At 56.7% G+C, this 25743-nt stretch overlaps 1 protein-coding gene across 6 annotated transcripts in view; it reads right to left on the reverse strand.

The window, feature by feature from the left end:
• ASAP2 (ArfGAP with SH3 domain, ankyrin repeat and PH domain 2) overlaps positions 1–25743 on the reverse strand; it is a gene marked incomplete at its 5' end in the record, with an annotated part of 159735 nt that overhangs the window by 2937 nt on the left and 131055 nt on the right. Inside the window, 12 exons of one of the 6 annotated variants that reach the window (XM_082357544.1) lie at positions 1196–1318; positions 1765–1832; positions 2308–2357; positions 3918–4086; positions 5570–5704; positions 8129–8381; positions 10584–10697; positions 11881–11948; positions 12955–13070; positions 14968–15053; positions 16889–17078; positions 22258–22352. In XM_082357544.1, the coding sequence (XP_082213670.1) occupies positions 1196–1318; positions 1765–1832; positions 2308–2357; positions 3918–4086; positions 5570–5704; positions 8129–8381; positions 10584–10697; positions 11881–11948; positions 12955–13070; positions 14968–15053; positions 16889–17078; positions 22258–22352 (1467 nt within the window). Of the gene's footprint in view, positions 1–1195; positions 1319–1764; positions 1857–2307; positions 2358–3917; positions 4087–5569; positions 5705–8128; positions 8382–10583; positions 10698–11880; positions 11949–12954; positions 13071–14967; positions 15054–16888; positions 17079–22257; positions 22353–25743 lie in introns of all 6 variants that reach the window. The other 5 variants (XM_082357543.1, XM_082357540.1, XM_082357545.1 and 2 more) reach the window with 5 other exon arrangements.

Below are 25743 nucleotides of genomic sequence, written 5' to 3' on the forward strand. Positions count from 1 at the left end.
AATTAAGTAGTTAAATAAACATCTAAAACAAAATCACCAAAATTTAAATTACTTGTGTGTGTGAGGGGGGATACCCTGAGATTACAGGCAGCATTTACTTTCTTTATAGCTTTCTGATTTTGCCACAGTTTTTGAAATGAACAGGTGTTTTCCAGATGCCTAAGCCTGGTGTCAGGCTGGAGCCCCATCCTTGTGGTGGGCTGTACACAAGTGTGAAGGCCAGACCTGCCTCAGGTCTCAGGGCCAGGCGGGCAGCGGGCGGGCAGAGCCCTGGACGGGCACCGAGGGGCACCGGCAGCTGCCGCCCCCTCTGCCACCCGCGGCATCGACTGCGCTGCGTGGAGCAAGGCTGATGGAGGAGGGAGCCCTGGACCCACAGGCACTTGAACCCCTCGAGGGGAGAGGCCACAAGAAGACCCCCGAGCCAGCCATGCCAGAGGCGGTGCCAGGCCCCGAGCTGGTTCTCACAGGCCCTGGAGAGAGAGCACACAGCTCGCCCAGGAGGGCGCCTGGCCAGGGACTCTGACCGACACCCCTCGCCCTTGACAGAGCGGAGCTGTCTCCGGGAGTCCCGGCTACGCCCTGATGGTAACCGCGACCCATCTGATATCCGGGCTCAAGCCCCAGCGCTGGGCCGTTAGCGGCCCCCAGGCGGCAGACGCCGCCAGGCGTGCGGGAGCTGTTTACGCGACTGTCCAGTTTACGACAGCCACCTCTCCCCGGGGGCCGCCGTGCCGTCGCTGCAGCAGTGCCATGTCACCGCCCCTTCTCAGACGAGGCGGCTGCGGCTGAGCAACACGACCACCTTGCCCAAGGTCACCCAGCCTGACCTTGGCCGGGGCTGGACACTCAGGGTCATCAGGGGAAGCGCCACGCTCATCCCATTCCAGCTCCCACCCGGATGCCACAGCTGGTTTCAGGACCAGCCCGACACCCAGCGACTCTGCCCTCCGGGTCAGCTCTCCCTCGGCGCCCACTCCACCAAACCTGCAACGCCGGGCAGGAGGCACCACCGAGAAAGCCAAGGCCTCACCTCAAACCCTCAGGTGCGCTCTGCGAACTGCAGCCCACGTGGCCTGTCCGCCCTGACGAGGGGGGACCCCACTCAGAAGTGGGTCCACGGAAAGGGCAGCGGAGGCTCGTCAGGGGCACAGCGGGCCTCCCCCGGGAACAGACCTGCCAGGCCCCGACTCACCCACCACTCCTGGTCCTCCTCCCCGTCCACGATGATCACGTCCCCCTCGGAGAACGTCAGCTCGTCGGGATTGTCGGCCACGCAGTTGTACAGGGCTTTGACCCGCTTGGGCTTCAGCTTGGTCTGCGTCGAGGAGAAGAGGGCTCGGAGCTCAGTGTGCGGGGAAGCGTCTGCTCCAGGGCACAGAACTGGGCCACTTTGCTTCCAACTGGTCCCGAGGGCCGCCCGCAGGCCTGGGAGCCCATGGGTGTCAAGATGGGGCGGCTCAGTGTGGCTCGGGGCAGGGGGGCTTCCAGGAGGAGGCCAGCCGAGGGAAGAGAGCAGGGAGCGAGGCGGCCCGGTGCCTGGTGGGCACATGGGGGCCTGTCCTGGAGCCGCGAAGGGCCCAGCCCGCTGGCTGTGGGCTCTGGGTTGCATCCTGCTCCGATCCGAAGGACCAGGTACCCAGGAAGAAGCCTCCCCCACCCCAACCAGCGGAAGAGGGAGAGCTTCCTCTGAGCCCTTGGACGATAACCCACCCGCTCCTGGCCAGGGCAAAGAGGCAGAAAGGAAGGGGCTCGTCCGCTTACCGCCTGTGACTTCCGGGGCATGGGCGCCGGGGGCTGCGTGACCACGGCGTTGGACAGAGGACCCACAGCTTCTATCCCAGAGAGAGCCACTGCTTTAGGGCCAAAATGAATGGACTTCACCATACGCCCCCTCAGTCAACACCACGAGATAGAAACGACATAAACGCGTCTGTCACAGCCACAAGGCACCTTGCCTGAGATTTGCTAACCGTTGAGGGAACGTCCCCTAAAGGCCAACGAACCCTGTGACTTCATGCAACCGCCCTAGAGTGTGCCGGCCTGCAGGTGTCACAGAGTGAGGCAGACGCCACTGCCTCCTCCGCTGACCCCCAGACCTGGCCAGGGCTCCCCCCACCCCCGTCCCCATCGGCAGAGGGGGACAGGAGCGCGGGGCGTGGGACAGAGCAGCCCCAGGAGCAGGGGCGCCGGAGGTTCGGCGAGGGCAGGGTGGCTGCCAGGGCAGGTTCACCACAGCTGGAAACACCCTCCACTTTGCCCCCCAGACCCAGCAGAAAGTAACCCAGCTTCACATGGAATAATTACCAGGTCCTCTTGGCTGGCCTTTGTTGATCAGTGGGCTTGACTTGTCAGGCCTACAGAGAAGGGGAAATAGATTCACTGGGGCCCGAGGCCTGCAAGGCACGCTACCGCTCCGCCTCACTCCCTTTTCTAAAGGACCGTGTTCAAGTTGAAAATGGTTGAGCTGATTTTATCAACTGCCATCCAACTACCTCTTTTTTTTTTTGGAATAAGTAAGAATGAGAGGTCCAGAGGGCAGTGCTAGATCGAAGGTTCCCGATTCCCAAACCAGGCTCCTCCTGAAGCTCTCCTGTCCCGTGTGAGCCCGCTGCCAGTGCCCCGGGTCTGGGCTGGAAACTGGGCACCACCAACCAGCTCTAGCCGTGATGTGCCCCATCCCCTCCCCGCGCGGCCTGGGTCTCTTCCTATGTCAGGGTGGGGCAGTATCAACCCCAGGGCCCTGGTGGCTCTGCCAGGACCTGCCCAAGCACCACTAGCCCGCGCTATCCATGCCTCTGTACTCTGTGACCCCTGCTGCCTATAACCGCCGTGACTGACATGGCTCGGCACCCCCTGCCCCATGAGCCCCGGGCCCAGCACGTCCCAGCACCACAGGAAGGGACACGCAGGTAAGGGAGCCGGCTCCCAGGGCTGGCAGACAGCGGTCTGTTAACTCAGGCTTGCCGGGTGGACCTGGATAAACGGGTTTCTGTGAGTCGGCATTTCCACCTGCAAAAGGTGTGACACCAGTTCTGTCAACTCTCCAAGTAAGGACAAGTGACAAGAATGTCTGATGAGCCGAGAGAGGAGCCCTATTCCAGTTCTCTGCGCAGAGCCAGGCCCACAACTGGGGCTTGACGTGTGATGGGAGGGGATGGAGGGCAGAAGAGGTGGACGGGGACAAGCAAGGGACGAACGGCCCTCCACACACACGTGTGTGTGTGTCCCTAGTTCTGACCACTCAGAGGGCCTGCCTGGGTGCAGTGACACTCCAACAGCAATGAAGACACTAAGCACCCAGATCCTGGCTTCTAAATATCATTCCCACTAAAAAGGAACCATTTTTCCACCATAAAGATCCAGACTGAGAGCCACGAACTGGATCCCTCTGCAGTAAAGGACGGCATTTAGACTCGTGGCAAAACTTGGAGTCTGAGTTTTGGAAGGTAGCATCCACGTTAATTTCCTGATTTTGCTGGTTGTATTGTGTTTATGTAGGAGAATGTCCTTGTTCGTAGGAAATACATGCCCCGCACTACAGAGGGTCCAGGTAGTCGAGATAACCCTGTGAGTGACCAACAAATAAGACCTAGAGGCCTCGTGTCTTGAGGACTTTAACTCCCCAAATCCTGGTGTCTGTACTGAACAGAAATCTAAATTCATCATGTGCATATAAAATGTACATTGGTATGAAATTTTTGCAGTTTAAACATTCTTGATTATTTTTTAGACACCTGAGGCAAAACCACTTAGTTATGTAACACTTGACCTTAGGGGTCACAGTAGTGGAAATGTGGAAGGTTTCAAACGTTCAGAGAAATCTCAGCAGGTGAAGTTACGGGGCTGGTGCCCCTGGGAAGCAAGGATGGCCGACCTGGCCCGGCCCGAGGGGGACGCGGAAGAGCGGCCGTTACCCGGGAGCAGGCCTCTTCTGGGGCAGGCGGCTGGGCAGCTGCGGCGGCGGCGGCGGCGGGGCTTTGCCGGGCGGGAGCCCGGGCTGCGCCGGCTTGCCCTGCTGGCTCAAGGCCTCCAGCACGCTGGGCGTTTTTGCTGCCGGAGGGGGCGGCGTGGGAGCCAGGGGGTCTGCGGAGAGAGGAGAGGAGAGAAACGCGGAGGGTCACGCTTCAGGCGCCCCCTCCCAGCCGAGGCTCTTCCGATACGGGCTTCCTTTTTCCCTCCCCTACCTCATAAGGAAAAAACCTACTTTCACGGACGATTTTCAGAAAACCGTGCTGGCGGGGAGTCTTTCCGAGCCTCAAGTTGGGACTAAACTGCCTCGATGAGCCTGGGAGTATTTTCTCAGCTAGAAGCCCCCGTGGGAAGCCAGCCCCCTGTGGGTTTCCGCCCTCCACGGGGACCTGGAGAAGCGGCAGCAGGAGGCCCGGCCTGGGTCTGGCGCGGTCCTGCCCCGGGGCGCCCCCCATGCCGCTGGCCGCGGCCGGTCAGTCTGAGGGAAGGCTGCAAAGAACCAGCTGGAAAGGCTCCCGGTCCGCGAGGGGCAGCGGGACGAGTTGTATCACTCTCTACGTTTCACAGGTGAGGAGGCCGCTGCTTTCCCCAAGCGCACGGCCGGTGAGGCAGGGAGCCGGGCCTTGAGCCCACACCTCCCCCTATTTCCCCGACCAACAGCAGCTCCCACCCCAACGTCCAGCGTTCGCGTCCCGCGGTCGCTGCGGAGCCGGCGACCTGCCCCGGGCCTGGACGCTGACACCCAAGGAGCCGGCAGCTCCTCTCTCCCAGGACAGCGGCGCGGGGAGCCGGCTGACCAGGGAGGGATCGGTTTAATCCTTCTTTCCTTTTGTCATTCTTCTCTCCTTTTTCTGCTTTAAAGGGAAAGTCAAAAGGCAGACTCTAGCATGCAGATCTACAGCCCCGGGGACGCCAGACTGCGAGTGTGAAAGTGGGCTTCTGAGACCCGCTGGGTGCCCCCCAGGACCTGGCCCCGTGCCATCTGACTTGGGCGTGCCGGAGCTGGGTGCCCCCCGCCCCAGCGTCCGGAAGACCCCGTGCCTGCTCCGCCTCCAGTGCGCGTACGACACCGACTGCAGCCAGGGCTGGGCTTCTCCCCCCTTAACTCCGGGTAAGGAAACCGGGGGACCAGGGAAACCCTCAGCGCCCTCAAAGCACCCCGCGACCCTGCGATGCCGGAGCCCCACCCTCCTACAGCGTCCAGGCCTCGCCCCATCCCCCCCCCCCCGGGTGCTGAGACTCCCACGGACATGTGACACTGAAGGGCAGAGCACAGACCAGATTATAATCCACAGGAACACACCCCAGCATCGAGAACCACCCAACGGCCAAAGGCAGCCCCGAGGCCAATGTGTGAGAGACAGAAATGCTGCTGAAGTGCTCGGGAGACAGAGCAGGAGAGTGAAGGGCCCCATGCGGTGTGAGACAGACAGGAGTCTGCCGCTGGGGGGCAGCGGCCGCAGGGCTGGGGCCACGGAAGAGCCACAGGCCCCCAGGCAGCGCCGGGTGGCCGGCAGCGGGCGGCTGCCGAGAGACCCCCCAGCCATCCAGCTGCACAAAGCCCAACAGCGAGAAAGGAAAAAGGAAAAAAACGTACTGGTAGATGTCACGCGGAGAGGGGGCAGCGGTGGATGGACAGCTGGCGGATCTGACGAAGATCGCTGCCGGCTTACACTGTCCACACTTACACAGTTTGTCTTCCACAGGGCGTTAGCGGAGGAGGCTGGCTGAACTGCACACACACGCACGTGCACACACACGCACGTGCACACGCAGGCATGCACACGCACGCACGCACACGCACGAGCACAGAACAAAAACAGAAACAGAACACTGCATTATTGATCCTCTCCCCTATAAAATGGTACACATGACCCTTCTAGCAGAGCACTACGGCAACAAACAGGACGTTGATTTAAAAAAAATTCTTGTTTCTGGTATCTGGAAGACAGATACCAACACACACCGAACCAACGATGCTCCGGGGAGAATTCCAGGTTGGTCTTCTCAATCTTACCTACTTCATTTCTCATATTTAAACACCGTTTGAAGAGGGAAATGGTGACCACAGCGAGCCTCCTGAGCACTGCGCTCGGGGACAGGACGTCTGCTTGTCTCTACCCATCTCGGTCCTCCCTGTGGGGTCACCGCCTCGCACGGGGGGCACCCGTCCTCAGACAGAGCACATGGAGAGGAGGGTGCAAACCAAAGACATCTGGTGAAGGGCAAACTTATTTCTGGCCGGAAGTCGGCTCAGGTGACACACCAGGGAGATGGCACCGCCCTGGTCGCACCCTTCCTCCGCCCACAGAGCTCCTCCTCACAGAGCTGCACCTGCTCGGGGCACAGGCACGGCGGTGCCCGAGGCTGGGCCTGGAGATGAAAGCAGGCCGCACCGCACAGGGCCCAGCTGGGGCCAGCGGGAGCCTTCGCACGTCTGCCATGGACAACGTCCTCCTCGATGCCGGGCCCGAGACATCAGTCCCGTCCTACTTGTTGGGTGGTGACTCCTCGTGGATCGAGGGTGGAGCAGACGGAGAACAAAGATACCCTTTGGGGGACTGGCAGGGATGAAGGGCGATCTCCGTCACCAAAGGAAGAGACGGAGCTAACGGTGGGAGTGGCAGAAAGAAATGGGGGGAAAAAACCCCAAACTTTCTCATGCTAAGATTTTAAGAAAGCAAGAAATAGAGGTGAACAGCTTTCTATTCTTCTTATATGACCCAACAGAGCAAAATAAAATCTTTCCTAACATGACACACACAGTCAGTAAAAGTCACTAATGGGGTGGAGATGAACACAGGCACCGGGATCTGGGGGGGAGGCAACAAGACGCACCCACAAGGCCCCAGCCACCGCAGCGGCCCCCGCCCGCCCGGGCCCCTCGCAGCTGGGGGACGTGACCTCCTTCCTTGCTGAGGGACCTCCTGGTCAGGCCTGCGTGCCCTGGAGGAACGGGCTCTGCGGGAGGTGAGCGGGCGGGTTTCAGGGCTCTGCCCGTGCAGCGTGGGTCTGCTCCTAAGGCGTGTGGCTCGGTGACCCAGACAAGAGGCTCATCAGCCTTCTCCGCCTCCCTGAGCGCTGGGGGCAGAGCCGTGGGGGAGGGTCTGCAATACACTCAGGGCAGCGGGGGGGCGGCGGTGGGCACAGCCACCCCACACCGTGAGCACAGACCCCACAGGACGGCAGACGTGGGCACCCCTCCCTCCCAGGGCTCGCAGCACCACCGTCACGCGCCTACACGCCCCTGCCGGAGAGCAGCTCCCGCACAAATGCAATTTGGGACTTACTTTTGGGACCACCATTGGCCTACAGCAGTCGTGGGCCCAGACGTCACGCCCCATGGAGGCTCCTGCCCCCCGTCCCCTGGGAAGCCCTCTGGAGGCCCCAGCCCAGATCTGGCCTGGCTACTTGCGGGACCTGCCTTCAGGGAGCATCATGGCCAGCGCGCCTTCAGTGCTGGGAAAATTACTAAACCTGGGGGGGCTTAAGTTTCCTTTTTTATAAAAACAAAAAACAGCACCTGTTGAGTCAAACTCACTGTGCTGTGACAGAGCGACTGAGGTTAGCACAGGAAGCTTTGGCACTTAAGGCGCTGGTAGGACCCTCGGGGACTGTTTCGTATTTTTACAGTTAGGCTGAGCACCGTTTCCCAAATTAGCATCTCTTTATCCTTCATTTCATGGGGATCACAGAGATAGGAAATAATCGGATGCCACAAGCTGGCCGAGTACAGGTAGGAGAAAGATAAAAAGGGAAAGAATGAAGGCAAAGGGGGGGGTGGTGAGGGGCGGACCGCGAAGAGAAAAGGAGCGGGAAGAAGGCCTGCAGGGAAACACCCAGGGACCCGCAGCAGGTGCTGACCCCTCCACCTCAGGCCTACCCTGGTGGCGCCCCTGCACCCCTCGAGTCACACGTGCCACACCCCTGCCCAGGACGAGAACGAAGTCAAGACACTCTACCACCATCCCGAGAATGACGGAGTTCTTTTAGGAGGCAAACAACATAAGTACAAAACAAAGGACCCCAAATGAAAAAACATGTCCCGAAGCTGGCCCGCACGTTAGCTAGCCGGGGGGCAAAGCAACTACAGCTTCCCCAAAGCAAAATCCCACGACACCGCTCGTGCGTCCAGGGGCTACCAAGAGCTCAGTACCTTTGGCAACGTTCCGCGGGGGCAGTGGGGGAGCACTGGCGGTGCTGGGGGCCGCAGGCTGGGTGGGCGGTGGGCTGCCGCTCAGGATGGCCCCGTACGTCTCGTTCTGCAAGATGCTGGGCACGAAGCCCCTCTGCTTGTCCTTGGCCAGGCTGGCGGCGTCTCTGGCCAGAGACGCGGCGTTGGGCTGCAGCTGGCCGGAGCCCAGCTGGTAGAAGCTGACGGGCCGGTCTTCTCGCCGACTGGGGCTGGGCTGCGGGGGTAGTGGGCAGAGGTGCGTGAGATACAGACGTGCTGACCTCCTGGTCGCAGCGACTGACGTACTGGGTACAGCCGCAGGTACACCAGTCTAATGCCTGGGCACGGTGCACTTTTACTGTTACATGACAGCCGCAAAACCTAAAACTCACTCTCGTCAGGTCCCTTAACGGAAACACACCCATGAAAAAAAGCCATGATTTACAAAAACTTACAATTCTTCATTCTGGGAAGAATTTAAAATATAAGCTATTTCATCTTTACCATCCAGAGTTATCTCAGCCAGCTCTGTATTTCACTGTATGTCCCCTCCATAAACATCCTTCTCTGACGGCAGAACAGTGCAGCTGCCCTAGGCACGCACAGCCACAGCTGATCCCCAACAGCTACACGGCTAATTCGGGGGAGATCAACGTCTTCTTCCCGTAGGAACTGGAACTCTTAAGAGTCCTCTAACTCAGGGGTCAGTAAATCACGGCCCACAGGGCCACCACCTGTTTTTATAAAGTTTTATTAGAAAGCAGCCATGCCCATCATCTGCATATTGTCTGTGGCTGCTGTCAAGCCACCCTGGCAGAGCTGAGGAGTTGCAACAAAGCCTAAAACATCTATTATCTGGCCCTTTACGAGCCTGCTGACCCCTGCTCCACCTGAAAGTCATGTGCATGGAACCATGGACTTAATTAGATGGAACTCATATTTCAAAGTCAGGTTCGTTACAATAGCTGTGATCTTGAGCAAATTAACTTTCCTGATCCTACTTCTCATCTGATAAGTGGGTCTAACTTTATTTTTTTATTTTTATTTTTTGGTCTCGCCACGCGGCATGCGGGATCTCAGTTCCCCGACCACGGATTGAACCTGGGCCCTTGGCAGTGAGTGCGGAGTCCTAACCACTGGACCGCCAGGGAATTCCCTAGTGGGTCTAACTTTAACTGCCAGCACAGTGCCCGGAGCTTAGCAGGTATCAGTATTGGCAGTCACCCCCTCCTCCCTTCACGGGACCACCCGCCCGGTCAAGGCTCTGGCCAACCAACGGCTCATGCCCAGCTCCAGTACGAGGAGCTCAATGGCCAGTGGCTCTTCATGCACAGTTTAAATTCCAACAAAGCCCATGGCTGTGTGAACCTCCACACCCGCCGCTCTCTGCTGAAGGGGTGGGGACGAGTGTCAGCGCCGCTGCCGGGCTTTCACTGGGTCCACGGCACCTGCCAAGTCACTGCCTGCACGACCCCGGGAATGTGACATGTGCCTGACCAAGAGGCACTCGCTCCAGGGCAGGTGTTTCAAACCTTCTCCCCTTTTAAAGGCAAATCTAAGTGTGAAATAGCCAGCTCCCCTCACTTTGATACTGTTTTACAGCTAACTCGGAAATTTCTTATTCCAAGAAACCATAAGTAAGGATATTAACTGCTCCATAAACCGGAATAGTCCAATAGGTTTCGGAAATGCCATATATAAATAATCAGACATCAATACACATCAGGACATTAAAATCCTACAGTAAAAATTAAAACGTTACACCCGGCTTTCCCACTTATTTCACAGCAGCTAGGCGTATGGGCTTTGGAGTCAGTCTTCCTGGGTCTGACTCTGAGCCTTGTGTGAAGGTGGCAACCTTCCAGGGGTGCCCTCAAGTGCTCAAGACAGAGCATCATGAGGAGAGGCTGGACCAGGAGGCAAGAGCCCCAGGTTGGTCTCCAAATACTGGCTTCACTGTGGCCAAGACATCCCCTCTCTTGAGGCCTGAATGACCCCATCTAATAAAGGAATGAGTTGGACCCAATGATCTCTAAGGGTCAGTGATTTCAGTGAAGGTTTTAAAGATCAACTAGGTGAACATGATCACTGCTCCTGGGGGAACCTGGCTCTTTATCCCATTATCCACAGTGAGAGAGCTCCCTCTAAAATCCCCTAGAATCCAAGGCTCTCTGTATCTTTCCTTCATATCAGAAGGTGAGAAGCTGCCTCTGATTACATAATTATCGTTCGTTTACAGTCACGTCTGTAGGAGCTGGGAGACAGGAGGCAGTTATGGGAAGGGTAAAACCACCAACCTACCGAGATCACTGGAAGCAAAAAGTAAACTGTATTTCCTTTTCTACAAACAGCTCTCTACCCTAATTACAGGCCAGGACCCACAGCGCTCTGAAGGACGCTGTTCATAGCACTTAGCGTTTCACAGGCTGGCACAGACCTGCAGCTTCTCATCCACGTCGTCATCGCTCTCATCCAGGTCTTCATGGAGCAGTCGCCATTCATACTCGACATGAACGTGAGAATTAAACCTCCCAGATAAGGCCTGGGTCAGCTGAGAACAACAAAGCACTGTCGGTGACGCTGCTCGTATACTCGGCCTTGTAAAGCGGGTGTCCACCAAGATGGCCAAGAGGTAGCGGGCAGGGAGCCTGTGCCCCAGTGTGAGGCTGGCTTATCCAATTCGCTGCGTCTCAGGTCAAGCCCCCACTCCCTAATCCCAGATAACCTTGAAGCTCAAACCCGACAACTCCCATTTAGTGCTTTGTAAGCTGCAAAGTTGCAGCACGCAGACAAGGGGTGTTTGAGATCTAAAGGGTGACCGTCAGCCTGCAGGTACCCACAACTGCACATGGGAGCATCTCAATCTGAGGAGAAGAAACATGTCCACTAACTGTTAACCCCACTTTTCCTGACCAGCACGAGAGAATGAAGCCCTGCGGAAAATGACGTGAATGACCAGCTTCTCAATTCTCTCCAGGAAGGTAGATAGCTGGTTCCATTCTAGGTGCACAGGGGAGAAGTTAATCCATTAGATAAATGGGTGCCTTAGCACATTACGGTCTGACTTTTCTCCAAAGCCAGACAGTAGCCATGTGGTCTTGGGCGAGTTACTTAACCCTTCCGTACCTGTCTCCTCATCTGTAAAATGGGGTAACAGTAGGTACCTATTAATTAATGCTTTACGGTAATTATCAAGATTAAACGAGTTACTGGACATGAAGTGCTGAGGATAACACCTGTTAGCAGTCCTGCAGCTCTGCAGCACCAACTGTTAATGCGCCATGGACTGAGCACTTACTCTGTGCCCACTGCTCTGCAGAGTTCAACAACGATTCCCCCAATAACCTGCGAACTGGTATGCCTGGCCCCCCCTTCACACACAAGGCAACAGCGGAGAGAGCTGGCACCACCTTCCCAAGTCGCAGCGGTGGAGCCCCCTGTAAACCCAGCCTGTTTGACTCAGAGGGGCCTCGGCGCCACTCACCCCAGACAAAGCCAGGGCCGCCGTCAACATGTCCCACCAGCACAGACTGGCTCGTGTTCCGAGTGTCACCATGAGGGGGATGGTCACCTCCTCTCTAAGGGGCCCCAGGACACTCTCTCCGAGCCGTCCCCTCTAGGCCACTGGGATCTGCTCAGGACCCTCCCACAGGCTCCGCGAGAGCCCTCCCCAGGGAGCAGCGCCCCCAACCGCGCCTTGTCCAGGCCGGGGGTGGGGGGGGCGGGACACTCACCAGCTCCTCACAGCGCTCGTGCCTGAGGCGCTTGGCGATGTCCAGCGGCGTCTCTCCTGACTCGTTAGCTAAGAGGCGGGGGGAACGAACAGACGTGTTACGGCAAAAGCAAGCAGAGGTCTGACACGGAGAGGCAATTAAAAAGAGACCCAGTGAAGCAGCACCAAACGGAACCGAGCACGACTAATGAAATCCAGCTAGTTTGCCCCAGTCGGTGCTGAACTGTCCTGAAACCGTACAGAACTGCAGCAGTGTGCAGTCGGTAAGGTTTTATACGACGAGGTTTGAGCTAATCTAATGAAGATAAAACCACTGAAGTAGCCAACTAATGTAAATAAATATCCAAGGTTTAAGTCGTTGAATAAAGCAGTTCATGGTAATTCTCCAACCAAAAGCACTGCTAATCTAGTTCCAGGCATCTGACTGTAGAAGACTTTACACCTCCTTTCAAGCAGTCTGAAGATTTGGAATTGTGTATTTTCTTCTAAATGAGCCTCAGTCAATGAGATTTGATGATTAATTAAAAAAGAAAAAAAGCCAACTTGGCTCGCAAGCAGGCACGTGCCTTCTTCCTGCTCTTGGCTCTCTGTTTGACAGTTCTTCAAAAGCTCCACCTCAGCACACCGTCACAGCCGGACACCCTCGGCCTAGACTGTGCCTGGCCGGCTACAGGTCAGGGTCCCACAGGGGAGGGAGCGGTGAAGGCCAAGCAGACGCGGGTCCCTCGTGGAGGAGGCCTGGTGCCAGTGAACGGAGGGGCAGTGAACAGTGACGCTCACCAGTAAACGTGCCCCCCCCAGAGCCAGTGAGGGGCCCGGCATGATCCCAGGTGGGGGTCATGAACAGGAGGGCGAGACGCCCAAACCTGGTCAGGTCACCTGGGTACCAGCGACAGCTGCAGGGCCATCCTCTGCCTCTCAGAAAATGCCTGCACTTGGCGGCAAGCCTACAAGACAGCAGAGGGAAACTGCTGATGAGCACGCGGCCACAGCAGCCTTGCAGGGCGGGACCGACTCCCCAGCTCTGCCCAGAGCCCCGCGCCAGGAACTGCATGGGGCGGTGGGGGAGGCTCACCGATGCCGATGGAGGCCTTGCCCCGCAGCAGCAGCTTGAGGCACTCGGCGCTGTCGGTCAGGCAGCAGTAGTGCAGGGCCGTGCTGCCCTTGCCCGTCTGTTTGTCCAGGTTCCCACTGGCAGGGACGGGAACAGAGAAAGGGAACAGTGAGTCGCAGGCCAGAGGACTGGGGCCGCCCGGCAGGGACTTCAGCTCTGCCAGGGGGGCCTGAAAGCGGCCACAGACAACATGCGAACGATGGGCATGGCTGCTTTCCTTCCCCGGGAGAGGCAGCCAGAACTCAGGTTCACGGAGGGCAGGCTTTCTCTCAATCCTCCTCCAGGGTGGGGGGCCCACAGCACCAGCCCTGCCTGTGGGCAGGAGGAGGCCTTGGCTTAAGGCCATCGGGGAATAAACAACAACGGCAGAGCCGCCAGACAGCGAGCAAGGCACCTGTGCGCACCTGAGCGGGGGCACGGGCAGGTGAACCTGGCATCCCTCCCGCTTCACTGGCAGTGCCCGTCTGGGCCTTAGGAAGCCTGCGTGACTTGCCCAGTCTGTCCCACACAGAAGGACGGGGTGAGCTTTTCTCATCTTACTAACAACACTCTTGCCAGGAAGGGGAAACGCCGCTCTTCCAAAGTTCGGAGTCCCCAGGCTCCTCTGAGCTGCCCTGAAAACAGGCTACGGGGGAACCGTGAGGAGACCACAGAGATTCTTCCAACACAAAACAAAACCAGGAGATCCCAGGACAAGCCACTCAACCCACTGGTGGAGGTGGCCCTGGGCCTGTTCGGAGCTGGACAGCGGGCTCTGCCCCGGACAGACATGTGGGAACAGAAGCGTGACCACCAGGAGGTGATGCCCGCAGCTCCCATCAGGGGGAAACCAGCTACACTTACTCCTTCCTTCCGCCCTCCCTTTCTTTTTTAAAGCAGCTACGTTTTCAGTGTAAAAAAGGAGCCGCGCTTCTGATCTCCCCTCTACTCCTGCTGTCCTCCTCCCATTCTGGAAGAAAAGAAGCCAGGATTCCCCTTCTCCTGCCCCTGAGAATGTGCACTGAGGGGGAAGGCACCGCTCAGCTGCTCACGGAGCTGGCCCCTGCCACGCTGCTGGCACTGGGACAGCATTCAGGCTCCATCAGAGGACAGGGCGGTCCGAGCAGCTTCCCCCAGGCATCCAGAGAACTCCCGGCTCCTGGGGAAGGAGCTGCCTCCCAAGCTCCTCTACCTCTGGCCATTTCTTCTTCTGAAGACAGCCGGGAATGGCAGAAGACACAAAATGCAAAATCTCTCCTTGCTTCTGCACTTTGGAATCTCCTATTCCATCTGAAGCCAATTCCTGTGGCTTTTAACCAGCACCGCCCCCTCCAGCACCCACCCACCCAAGCCAGGATCAGGCAGTCAGGATGCTCCCTGACGGGGCTTCACCACTGGCCTTCGGCTGCCAGGCAGGCCCCGCACCAAGCGAGGCAGAACGTACCAAATGGGACTACTGGGGCCAGGGAAGCCGTCCGTGCATGTCCTCTCTAAAGTCAACTTCTAATTAAAAAGAACACCTTTTCCAACCACGCAAAACGCCCACAACCCCGTGTTGCGGTTTACAACCTCGGCTCGGCCAGCGGCTGGAGGAGGATCTCTGCTTCCTGCTTCCCTCTCCCCCTGCTCAGGGTGCCCCGCCTGGACCTCGTGGGACCCGCACCTCACGGGACAAGCAAAGAGGTGGTCGTGGGGGCCACAGACAGAGGCTGCTTTCCCGGAGCTCGGAAATCAGCAGGCCTATCGACGGGTCGTCTCCCTGAGTCCCAGACACTAGAGGCGGGACCTCGCAGACCCCAGGAGGGGGCTTTATTAGGATTGCATCGGAACACCCCACACCTGGCAGCACTGCCCCTGGCCCATGGTTCCTATTCAGACCCGGGGAAATTCCAGCATCTTGGCCACACAACTGAAGCAATGGGGCAACCCCTGGCTCCATTCTCAGAAACACCAAGGAACGAAATCAAACACCTTCCCTGATTTTAGAACACCTACCTGTTCTGAACTAAAAAGTCTACAATGTGAAGAGAAGTCCGGTCCACGGATCTGACGGCAAGGTGGAGGGCAGTTTCATCCGACTCCTGAAGACCAAGCAGAAACATTCCAGAATTCCAAGGGGAGCATTCAATTCTGTGTCCCACATGAGAAAAACTGTGTATTTCTCTTCCAAAAGCCTCTAAATCTTTCCTTTGAAAAACGTTACCTCTAAGATACCAAGGGCCTCTTTAATCTCCATGGCAAACTCTGCCCCTGGGAACCTGCAGTTTAGAGACTGGTCCTATTCCTCCTTACTCCACAGGAAATAATGAGGAATTCAGGGGTTTCACGGCAAAGTCCTCTCGATCTTTCTGCCCTCATCCCTGCATCTCAACGTGAGGTGTTGCCTGTAAGAGGAGGGTCTCCGTTCAGACTCCTTCCCCGGGCTCTTATAGCTGCTCCCTGGGTAAATATAAACGTATCCCTTAAATGCCGGGTTACAGTTTTTCATTCTGCACTTACAGATAGCACCTTCAATGCTAATACCCGGACCGCCTTCAGTTCCTGCTAAATGGCACATGACCACCCCTGCCTCTTGTGAAGTAAGTTCTGGCCGGTGGGAGGGAAGAATTGCGACGAAGGCTGCTTCAGGGAGGGGGGTGGGAGGGAAGAATCGCGACGAAGGCTGCTTCAGGGAGGGGGGTGGGAGGGAAGAATCGCGATGAAGGCTGCTTCAGGGAGGGGGGTGAGAGGGAAGAATCGCGAAGAAGGCTGCTTCAGGGAGGGGGGTGGGAGGGGGCTGGAGGCCACGGGAAGATCCAGGTAGCGGGGAGGGTGGGGCAGAGGGAGACAACACACCCCCGGCCCCGCCACCCCCTCCTCCTCGGCTGCAGCACAGCTCTGAGCTGAGCACGCGCGGCCCTGGGCACCCAGGCTGCAGTTCCCCCATCTTACTCTCGAACACTGAACATCACGGCTCCGTACAACGTGCTCAGCTGCTAAGGGTGGCCCAGTCCCGTGCGCCTTTATTCTGAGGGTAAGGAGGGCCCAGGGGGCTGTGAGTGTGCATCCACGAGGGTAAGGAGGGCCCAGGGGGCTGTGAGTGTGTGTCCACGAGGGTAAGGAGGGCCCAGGGGGCTGTGTGTGTGCGTCCACGAGGGTAAGGAGGGTCCAGGGGGCTGTGAGTGTGCGTCCACGAGGGTAAGGAGGGCCCAGGGGGCTGTGAGTGTGCGTCCACGAGGGTAAGGAGGGTCCAGGGGGCTGTGTGTGTGCGTCCACGAGGGTAAGGAGGGCCCAGGGGGCTGTGTGTGTGCATACACGAGGGTAAGGAGGGTCCAGGGGGCTGTGAGTGTGCGTCCACGAGGGTAAGGAGGGCCCAGGGGGCTGTGTGTGTCCACGAGGGTAAGGAGGGTCCAGGGGGCTGTGTGTGTCCACGAGGGTAAGGAGGGTCAAGGGAGCTGTGAGTGTGCGTCCAAGAGCACACCCGTGGAAGAGAATTAGGACACACTGGCCGTCACACTGGTGGTTTCCTGCAGCCGGATCCCAACGGTGAGACCCCACCCTCTTGGCCCAGTTCCCCCAGGGAGGAGGGCAAGGGGAGCAGGCTGGACAGCGGTGCACCAGGCCTGGTCCAAGCTCTCCTTCCCGGTGTGGCCTCGGGAGCTGCAGCCGAGGCTTGGCTGAGGCGCTAGTGCGGCTCTCAGAAGACAGAAGGAGGCGCTTAGGCCTCTGAGAAGGTGCTCCTTCCCCCAGGGATGGACCTTCTTTCCAGAGCTGCCATTACAGTTTTGGTTTAAGAATCAACCACTAATTTCCTCCCCCAGGACCCACTGCCTCTTCTTTCAGAGTCACACGACTTTGTCAGCATTTCTGATGACACTGCCTTGCCACTCCCCGCCCTCTCACCCTTTCTTTTCTGTTTTTACAGGTCTTTTCTTACATGTCCATTGGCCAGTGGGATTTTTTCTGTAAGATCCACACCATCAGCGTATGCTTGGAGTAATCCAAAAATGTCTCTTGTCTTGACGGCCTCACAAAGGCTGTGAAGTTTTGCCACATTATCCGCGTGTCTTTTCCTTGCGTACTTCCTCTCAATGTACTTGGCAGTAATGTAGTCCTTTCTTGCATTCCTGAAATCAAACATAATTGCCTCGTAAATGATTAAGGGCCTCTATTCAAACAGATCCAACATCCATTCATCTATAACTACTTAAAAAACAATCCCGTCCCCCCCTCCCCGTAATAAGCAGCACAGGCAGAAAGACACGAAGCAGGAAGCGGGCGCCGTGTGGCTCTCCCTCGGCACCTGCGTTCACTCAGCCTCCAGGCGCTTTCAAGAGGCCGGAAACCCTCCAGCTGCCAAGACAAGTGGCATCAAGGCCCGGGTCTAAGGGCTAAGCGGCCGGGTCACGGGGCTGGCAGCCCTCATGGGAAGCCTGTCTTCTTGTTTGCGGGCACCGTGCCTGGCAGACAGGCTCACCCCACACCTGATGAACCAAACGGACTGTCCATCTTCGTGGTCTATTTCCTGGTCTTCACGCGGCCTTGTGTGTGCAGACCCCGCCTCTCAAAGGAGCTCGGAGTGGCAGCAACTCCAGGGAAGCCAAAGAAACCCGGGCTCAAATCCTGCCCCACCACAGACTGACGTGCGACCCTGGGCAAGTATGTGGCCTCAAGTCTTATTATCTGTCAAATGCACACGGCCTGTGAGAAGTGCATGAGCTGACACGTTTGCTGCGCTCACGGCAGGTCCTTAGGGCCTCGGAAAGTACCAATGAACTTGAAAGGCCGAGAGCAAGGAAAACAGCAGCTCTTGATCCAGAGGACTCAGCATTTTGCTCCAAGGACTTTAACAAACAGCAGCAGCAACAATAAAAAATGTAGACACGATTTTTGAGGGACAGTAAACACTAATTACTTCAAGTGACAATCAAGTCAGAAGTTCCAAGAAACGACCCAGTGTCCATCAGCTGATGAACAGGTAAACACAATGTGGTGTCCATACAATGGAATACGATTCAGCCACAAAAGGAAGGAAGCACTGACACAGCCCATGATGTGGATGAAGCCTGAAAACGTTAAGTTATATGAAAGAAGCCAAACACTAAAGACCACACATTGTGTGATCCCATTTACTGAAATGCCCAGAACAGGCAAATCTGTAGACAGGTAAGCAGTTGCCCAGGGCTGGGAGGAGTGAGAGGACAGAGTCGGGGATGGCTAACAGGTATGGGGGTTCGTCCTGGGGTGACAAAAATGTTCGAAAATTGCTCGTGGTGATGGACGCACAGCTGTGAATATACTGAAAGCCAGTAAATTGTACATTAAATGGGTGAACTGTATGGTATGTGAGTTACATTTCAACAAAGCTCTTAAAAAAAAAAGAATGTCAGGGAAAACCAAATTCCAAATACAAAAACCTAACTTCAGCCAATAGAGCTACCAGGAATATAGGAAGAATGACATGACAGGACTGAGCCTCCTGCTTCTTTTGTCCCCTTTCTGGAAAGTGCGAGGTACACTGGAATTTCACAAGGCCAGGCAGGGGAGGCTGAACTAGAAGAAAGGGCCTGGGTCCCCCCCCCGCCCCCAACCCCCGAGGCTGGTGGTCAGCTCTGAGAGCGCACAGTCACTCGGGCCTGGCTCTCGGTCACAGGGCCGGATCTCAGCCCGTCTCCCCCGCCGCCCCCCTGCCCCCCCCAGGTGACTTTGGGCTGGCTACTCAACCTCCGTATCATGAGCACAGCTGCTTGCAGGGCTTTGCAGGATTAGATGAGATGGCGCACTGAGGCCTTTAGCCCAGGGTTTCGGATGCAATTACTGTGGCAGCACAGAATGAAGAGGGGCTGGTGGTGGCCCGGGTGGGTGGGACCCTGGGTGGGACCCACCAGCTCTTCTCGGCTGAGGCACCGCTCACTCCCACCCTGCCACCAGGGCTGCACCCACCACACCTGCTTCTACTACCATCAGGGGCCCAGCCCCCCACGTCAACCCACCAGGCTTCGGGAGCGGGCAGGTCAACTCCAGGCTCCCAGGGCGGCAAACACCACTCCGACTGCCTCACCCGGTAAACCCACCGCCCGGGTGTTTATAAACGCAGCCTCGCGTGAGCCGTGCTGGTGGACTTAACACATCATCCCACACGTGGACAGCTGCTGCGGGCTTCCAGGTCGCACCGAGATGTGCTGTGCATCTGACCCTCACGACAGTGCTGTGAATGTGAGCCCGTCCCCTCCAGCAGCCGGACAGCTCTGGGGGCTGCCCTGCTTTGCTGGGCTGCGCTCTCCTTCCAGGGGCTCCCAGCCGGTGTGACGCTCAGGCTGCTGCTTGGTTCCCGTCTGGGGCTGACAACTGACAACCTGTCTGATGAAACTCTATGGGTCCCTTCTGATGGGCAGCGGGGCTGGACGTGTGTCATGGTTTAGGCGGCTCCAGTAATCACTGTGGGACAGTCAGAAAGGGGCTAGAGATAAACTGGACGCTTTACTTTTTAAATGTATTATCCACTTGTCCAGGGCTCTTGGTCCTGTCCCCTGAAGGTCATCCCTCCACAAGCTCAGGTACAGGTCTGTTCTGGGTGATACCACGCCCCATGGTTTCGTGGAGGGAGTTCACTCTGCCGGAGCGATTCCCCACCCCCTCTTTTTTTGGGAAAGGCTAAAGCTTTTGGAGAAAAGGCAATGAACTTAATATAAGAATGCATTTGGCATTCGTGTTCAGAGAGAGGGGCTTCTCATACTCCCGAAGGACAGGGCGTGCACGAGGGCCCTAAATCACAGGAGAGAAACAGTTCTGGCCTCTGGAAGCAGACGCAAACCTGGCTGCCCCCCCCCCCGCCCGCCTACGTGTATCTCTCAACACCCCCCAAATCCACCTGAGGAGTCACAGGCCACGAGACGGTCTTTGGCTTCCCTTTCAACAAATTTATCTGCAGATGGTGTGTTGCTCTGAGATAAAGCCAGATTTACTTTAATCTGGAAGTAAAATATTAGCTTATTTAAGTAGCCACAGAGCTAGGACTTCACCTCTGACTCGTTGATTCATTATATATGCATTTCCCACCACAAGCAACATATTGTGGTGGGAAATACAAAAACGAGTGAGATGCAATTTATTAGAAAAATATGTGTAAATACCTCAGTACAATGTAAAGTGGGATGAACTGCTTTAAAACAGAACTAAATGCTACAGGAGCCCAGGAGCCCAGGAGCCCAGTGACTGATTTCAGCTGAGGAGATATCAAAGTAGGTGGCATTCTGCCATCACATTGGTCAACTGCTCTCATTTTGGAAAAACAAGAGGGGGAGGAGTAAACGTCCTTTTCATTTGTGCCAAGGCTGGGGGGCGGGGAGGGGCCTCAATGCAGATGGAAAGTTTATATCCAAGAGTCGCAAGCAGACGGTATTCATTTTTTTAGAATCATCTTGTCCCACAGTAAACAAATTATTTGCTTTTATAAAGTGCCCCTGGTACTTAGAAGAAATTAGTTACCATATACTTTGTCCAAAGTTGATCAGTATTACAGCATTTCGGGAGACCAGTCCCTTCACCGCGAGAGCAGGTGTCCGTTAGACAGTAAGTAAAGTGCCGCAGTGGGCCATGATGTTTTCTGTCCTGAACAGATCTTCTCGTATCCCAGGAAGAGTCAGCTCTCCTTGGGGTGACTCTCCAACTGCCACCTGCCCCGAGAGGACCCTAACTTTTCAGGGCGCCCGGCACGTGTGCTGCCCCACTGCCCACGCCCACGGTGAGCAAGCAGGGCTGCCGACACCAACCCAGTACAAGAGGCGTGACCGCCTCACCCCCTTCGCACGTCCCAGAGACTCTGCGAGGTGGGGACGGCTGTACCTATGTTTCTCTTAGAGGAAAAGGGCTCAGAGAGGTTGACGAACCTGCCCAGGTCCCGCGATCGGGAAGGATGCAGCTTGCTGTGTTCCGTGCTGCCTCTCCAGGTCTGGGTAAGGATACAGATTTGGAACTCGGATCCTCATCAAGGGAGGACGATCACTTTATGAGCCCTGTGCCTGGAATCTAACATCGCACCTCGTCCAATCTCAAGGAAACGCTTCATCACTGACGTGTGCTCCAGGGCCCGAACGTGAACTGACTCTCACCCAGCACCAACGCACGCTCACCTCAGACGCCGACACCTGGGAGGCTGCGGAACGCACACGGTACCTGCTGCTCCCTGTAGTTTGTCTAAGCTCCCTCACCGTATTAAGTCACCTCACCCAAGCGCAGAGGAACACAGATCCCGTGACCTCGGCTTCCAGAGACCGGCCCCCCACAAAATGTTTCTGCAAAGGGCCGGGAACCACACGTGTCTGCCACGCTCTCCCAGCCGCTGCTCTTCCCCGTCCTCGCCCGAGCCCAGGGGGAGCCCTGCCGGCACTTCTATCTCAGGCTGTTCCCAGGGAAAGGCTGTCCTGGTGAATGAATTTTCTCCTCTCCCTCATCATCTATTTCTCACTTTGCCTCCCCTGCCCAAACCCTCTGACCCAGGCTCGCCACTCAAATGCTGTTCCTCTGGACTGGCCTGCTCCCTCCCGCCCCGTCTGCCTCACCTGCATGGCACTACAGCGGGCAAACCATTCTGCCCTCCTGCAGCAGACAGGCCCCGAGCAGGGCTGCAGTCTAATGGGGCAGGCCGGGCACTGCCCTGACCAGCTCACTGGTCTCCCGTCCGCCTCCCTCTCAAGGACCAGCGTGATCTGGGTGATTTATGATTTATTTGATTAGACTGGCAGGAGTACCCTCGTGGTCAGCTCTGCCTCAGCGGGCCAGCGGGACGCGTGATGAGGCACGAAAGCTTCTTGATCAGGTTCTGTGCCCACAGTAAAACAGAAACAAAGAAAAGCTTTTTGAAGGAAGCAACACCCTCGACATTTGCACTGGGAAAGAGAACGAGACGTAATCATGTATCCAGGACAACCGACCCTCCCCGCGGCTCAGAATTCACACTGAGAGAAGGCAGGTGGGAGAGCGACTGACTCCCCTGCCCTGAGGCAGAAGCGAGGTGGTGCCCACACACCACCAGCAGAGGGCGCCACTCAGGACTCCCCCCCCAGCCCCTGCCCCCTGGCAAATCCGCTTTCCTCTGGCTCCTAAGAAAAGCTGCCAGACCAAATTTCTACTTGGACATCCAAAAAGGTTAAAGTGACTTTATAAACAACATAGGCTGATTTCTTCCCTAAAGAAGCAAAAATCGATGCACCCAAGCTTGTTTATTCCCCTGCCTCGGGCGGGGGGGTGCCCGGGGACAAGGCCAACCTTTGCCCAGAAAGCGAGAGCAGCCAGCCTCATACTTACATGTCACTGCTCGGGTTGGGTTTGATTGAGTCCTCAGCTGGAAGGCAACACTCCATAACCTCATTGAAGCCTGCATTCCCAATATTCTTGGCAAGCTGCAAAAACAAAAGTCTATTTCAGGGTACTCAATTATTAATACCTTCCACTGCTGCACACGACTCACACAGCTGATGATTTATTTAATGGTCACTAAGAAACAGAGCAATAAAGTGGTTTGCCTTTAATGAAGCTGGACAAAACCCAAACCCCAAAGGTACCCATAAAACTAGAGATAAGAAACAGCATGTCTCTTACAGAGGAGTGTTCTCATAAAACGTCCCCTAGATAGAATGCCTCCACGGACAGGGAGAAGCAGTAACTCGGCCCAGCTCCAGTTTCTATCCTTTCCCCCCACCCCCCAAAAAAGAACCTGTGCTCCAGCTGAAACAGATCTGACAGCCTTTACTTACACCAGCAAGGGGGTGGCTCATACAGCAGGGAGGGCGCTGGGCCAGGAAGCCAAGATTCGGGTTCAAATTGCGGTCCTGTTTCCTGGCTTTGTGACCACAGGCAAGGCAGTTTACCCGAGCTTCAAGTTTTTAATAATAAAATGGAGATACCTACCTACCTACCTTGCCAGGTTGTAATAATGATAAAATGGGATAATTTCTGTAACAGCATTCAATAAACTAGAGCACTAAAAGTGTATCTGTTCCAGTGTAAGGTCCTTACTTGCCGATCAACCTTCTGACTTGTCAGAAATGAGCAGGTTTTCACCAGTGCTCACTGATACAGGCACTGTGCTGCATGCAGCAGGTACGAGATAAACGCCAGGCCGCCCTGGCACGCTCCTGAACGGATGTGCGGATCTGGAGTGACTAGGATCCTTAAGAGCACGGATTTCATCCCACCCCCAGCACCCAGCTCAGCACCTGACCGAGATCGGACTCTTCAATCTCTAACGAAACAAAGAAACCGAAAGGAAGCACCGGGCCCAGTGCTTTGGAGAGAACAGACATTTTCATTTCCACGTTGAAAACGATGCCGTGGGAGCAGCGACACTTCTGGTGCTTCGCCCTCGGTGAGTCATGTGGACACAGGCCGAGGGGGACTCTCTGGGAGGAAAGGCTGAGCCCCAGTGGCCTCTTCTCGCTCCAGGGGGGGCCGGCTGGAGCAACAGCCAAAGGGACCTGGCTCAGGTAGGGCCGAACTTCCTGGTGGCAAGTAAGAGGGGATCTTGAGGAAGGCCGAAGGACAAGGGGAACACGCAGTCAGCCTGATAATCGGGTGGGGAGCCTTCCTAATTCTTCCCTGTCCTTGACAAGTGAACAGAGCTTCTGGATGCCCCGAGCCCCAGGCTCTCAGCAGCCCTGCCTTGGGTCCTCGGTCCTCAGCCCTGGCCCCGGGGCCTCAAGGAGACGTCAGGTGGCAAAGCCCCAGGCTGCCTCACTGCACTTTCCTGGACACGGGGCTGCCCGTCAGGGTGGTGCGGAGCAGGGGGCCCGGGGCACCATGGAGCCGATGCCCCGACGATTTCGGGGGCGCCTGGTGCCAGATCCAGGCTGAACCTCGGCGTCGGGGCCCCGGTTTAGAGCCAGGCCCACGCTAAGGCCCCACCGTTCAGTGCAACGTGGACACCATCCCGCACCCAAACCGAGTTATCTGCAGGGCAGTGACAGGACAAGCCACAGCACCCGCCCCTGGGAGCCTCCCGGTCTGCAAGCAGATGGCAGGGGGCGCGAGGAGGAGGATTCCCCGGAATCCGAAAGCTGCTCCCCTTCTGCTTGGGCTTGGCTGGCTTACTAGGGGACAGCTGGTCCGGGGAGCCACCATGGCCGAGCATCACACTCGTCCAACGCGGAGAAATATGCCGCCTCACAGCTTCACCAGGCTCCAGAGAATAGTTCAGCCTGCAGAGAACCCTCTGGAACCATCAACAAAAGCAAAGCACTTGCAGATGGAGGCTGCAGGGTCATGTCAAGAAAATGTGCGGTCCAGCAGGCCGCGCGGGCAGGAGCCTAGGCAGCAGGAGGGCTGGTTAAACAGCCCGGACACACACGCCCTCCACTCCCAGAGCCCCATCCCCGGCTCGTGGGGCCGCATCGAGGCTGATGGGGGGCCCTGGGGTGTTCAGGTGCCACGTCCTCAGGGAAGCGAGCCCCAGGACACACACGGAGCCCTCGGGCAGGCTGGGCTCCGGGCATGGCACACGGGCCTGCTCCAAGAGGCTCGGTCTAACGAGACAGAGGTGAACGAAAAAGAAAAAGAAGGGCCCCGTGACGCGGGCTGGACTGAGTGCCATGGAGACGGCAAGGGGCCGGCAGCAGAGCAGGGACCTGGTCTAGACACCCGCTATCCCGCACCCCGAATCTGCACGAAGCCCTGTGTGCGCCTCCCTCACGGCACAAGGCGCCCTGAGGATGGGGACCGGGAGTCACACATTCCTGGAGACCTGCAGCACCAACCCTTGAGGGGCCCCCTGAGCCAGAAAGAGGCCATAGGTTTTCTCTAGAAATTGTTTGCAGAGTTTGGGGTGAGGATGGGGAACCTCCTGCGCCCTGTTTTCATGCTTCCAGGTGGAGGGTCACCAGTTCCTGTGACATTCTGTCTTCCTCTGTTTTTAGGCACCCGGAGGAAAGAAGCGGACAGTGAGAGAAACGACTTCCCTGCCCGAGGGGCTCAGAAGAACGGGCACCCACAGGAGGCAGCATCGGTGGGTGTGCCGCTCTGCCCGTGCCTGGGCCCCGAGACCACGTCTGGGGCTCGGCTGCCACCACACGTGTGAACCAGGTCAGCCGATTCTGCTGTTTTCAACCATAAATCAGACCTTTGCTCTCTCAAGCGGTCCCAAATTCATGTAGGGAGATGGGGTGTTAGCTACTGGGCCCCCTCAGGTCCCAGGAGGCTGGAAGGCTTGGAGCGCATGGCACATCTTTAATATACAGGTGGATAAAAAGGCCCGGGGCAGTGAAGGAACCTGACCCTGGTAGGCGAGCTAAGAGACGGCAGTGAGCTCTAAACTGCCGCCTCCAAAGAACGGAGCACGAAAATACCCTGTGGTGCCCGAAATACCCTGTGGTGCGCGAAAAGAGTTGTGTATCGCGCTTCACCTGCGCCTCTAGAAATTCTGCTTTTGGTATATTTGACAAAGCATATAATACACTCCTTAGTAAGTAGTACAAGTATAACTATACATCACATACATGTATATGTTTTGGTGCTCAATTTTTTCTGATAGGGTTTGTGGTTAAAAAAATTTCAGAGTTGTGATTTAAGAAAAAAGAACAGAACACAGGCTCTGGCCTCCTTTTTAAAATGGGGTTCTTGTTTAGGTTAGATAAGACAAAGGACCTGGGACAACACCTAAGCGTAACAGTCACTCAGTAAATGGTAGCTGGTTCTACATTTCTGGCTGCTATTCGCAGCCTGAGTGGCTTCATTTCGGACCCAGGTGAAACGACAGTATGATCTGTGAGGAAGCTCTTGGTTTCTGAGGGCTTTCCTCTC

Source organism: Balaenoptera borealis (assembly GCF_965194805.1).
Source record: "Balaenoptera borealis genome assembly, chromosome: 15".
In the NCBI taxonomy this organism is placed as follows: Eukaryota; Metazoa; Chordata; class Mammalia; order Artiodactyla; family Balaenopteridae; genus Balaenoptera; species Balaenoptera borealis.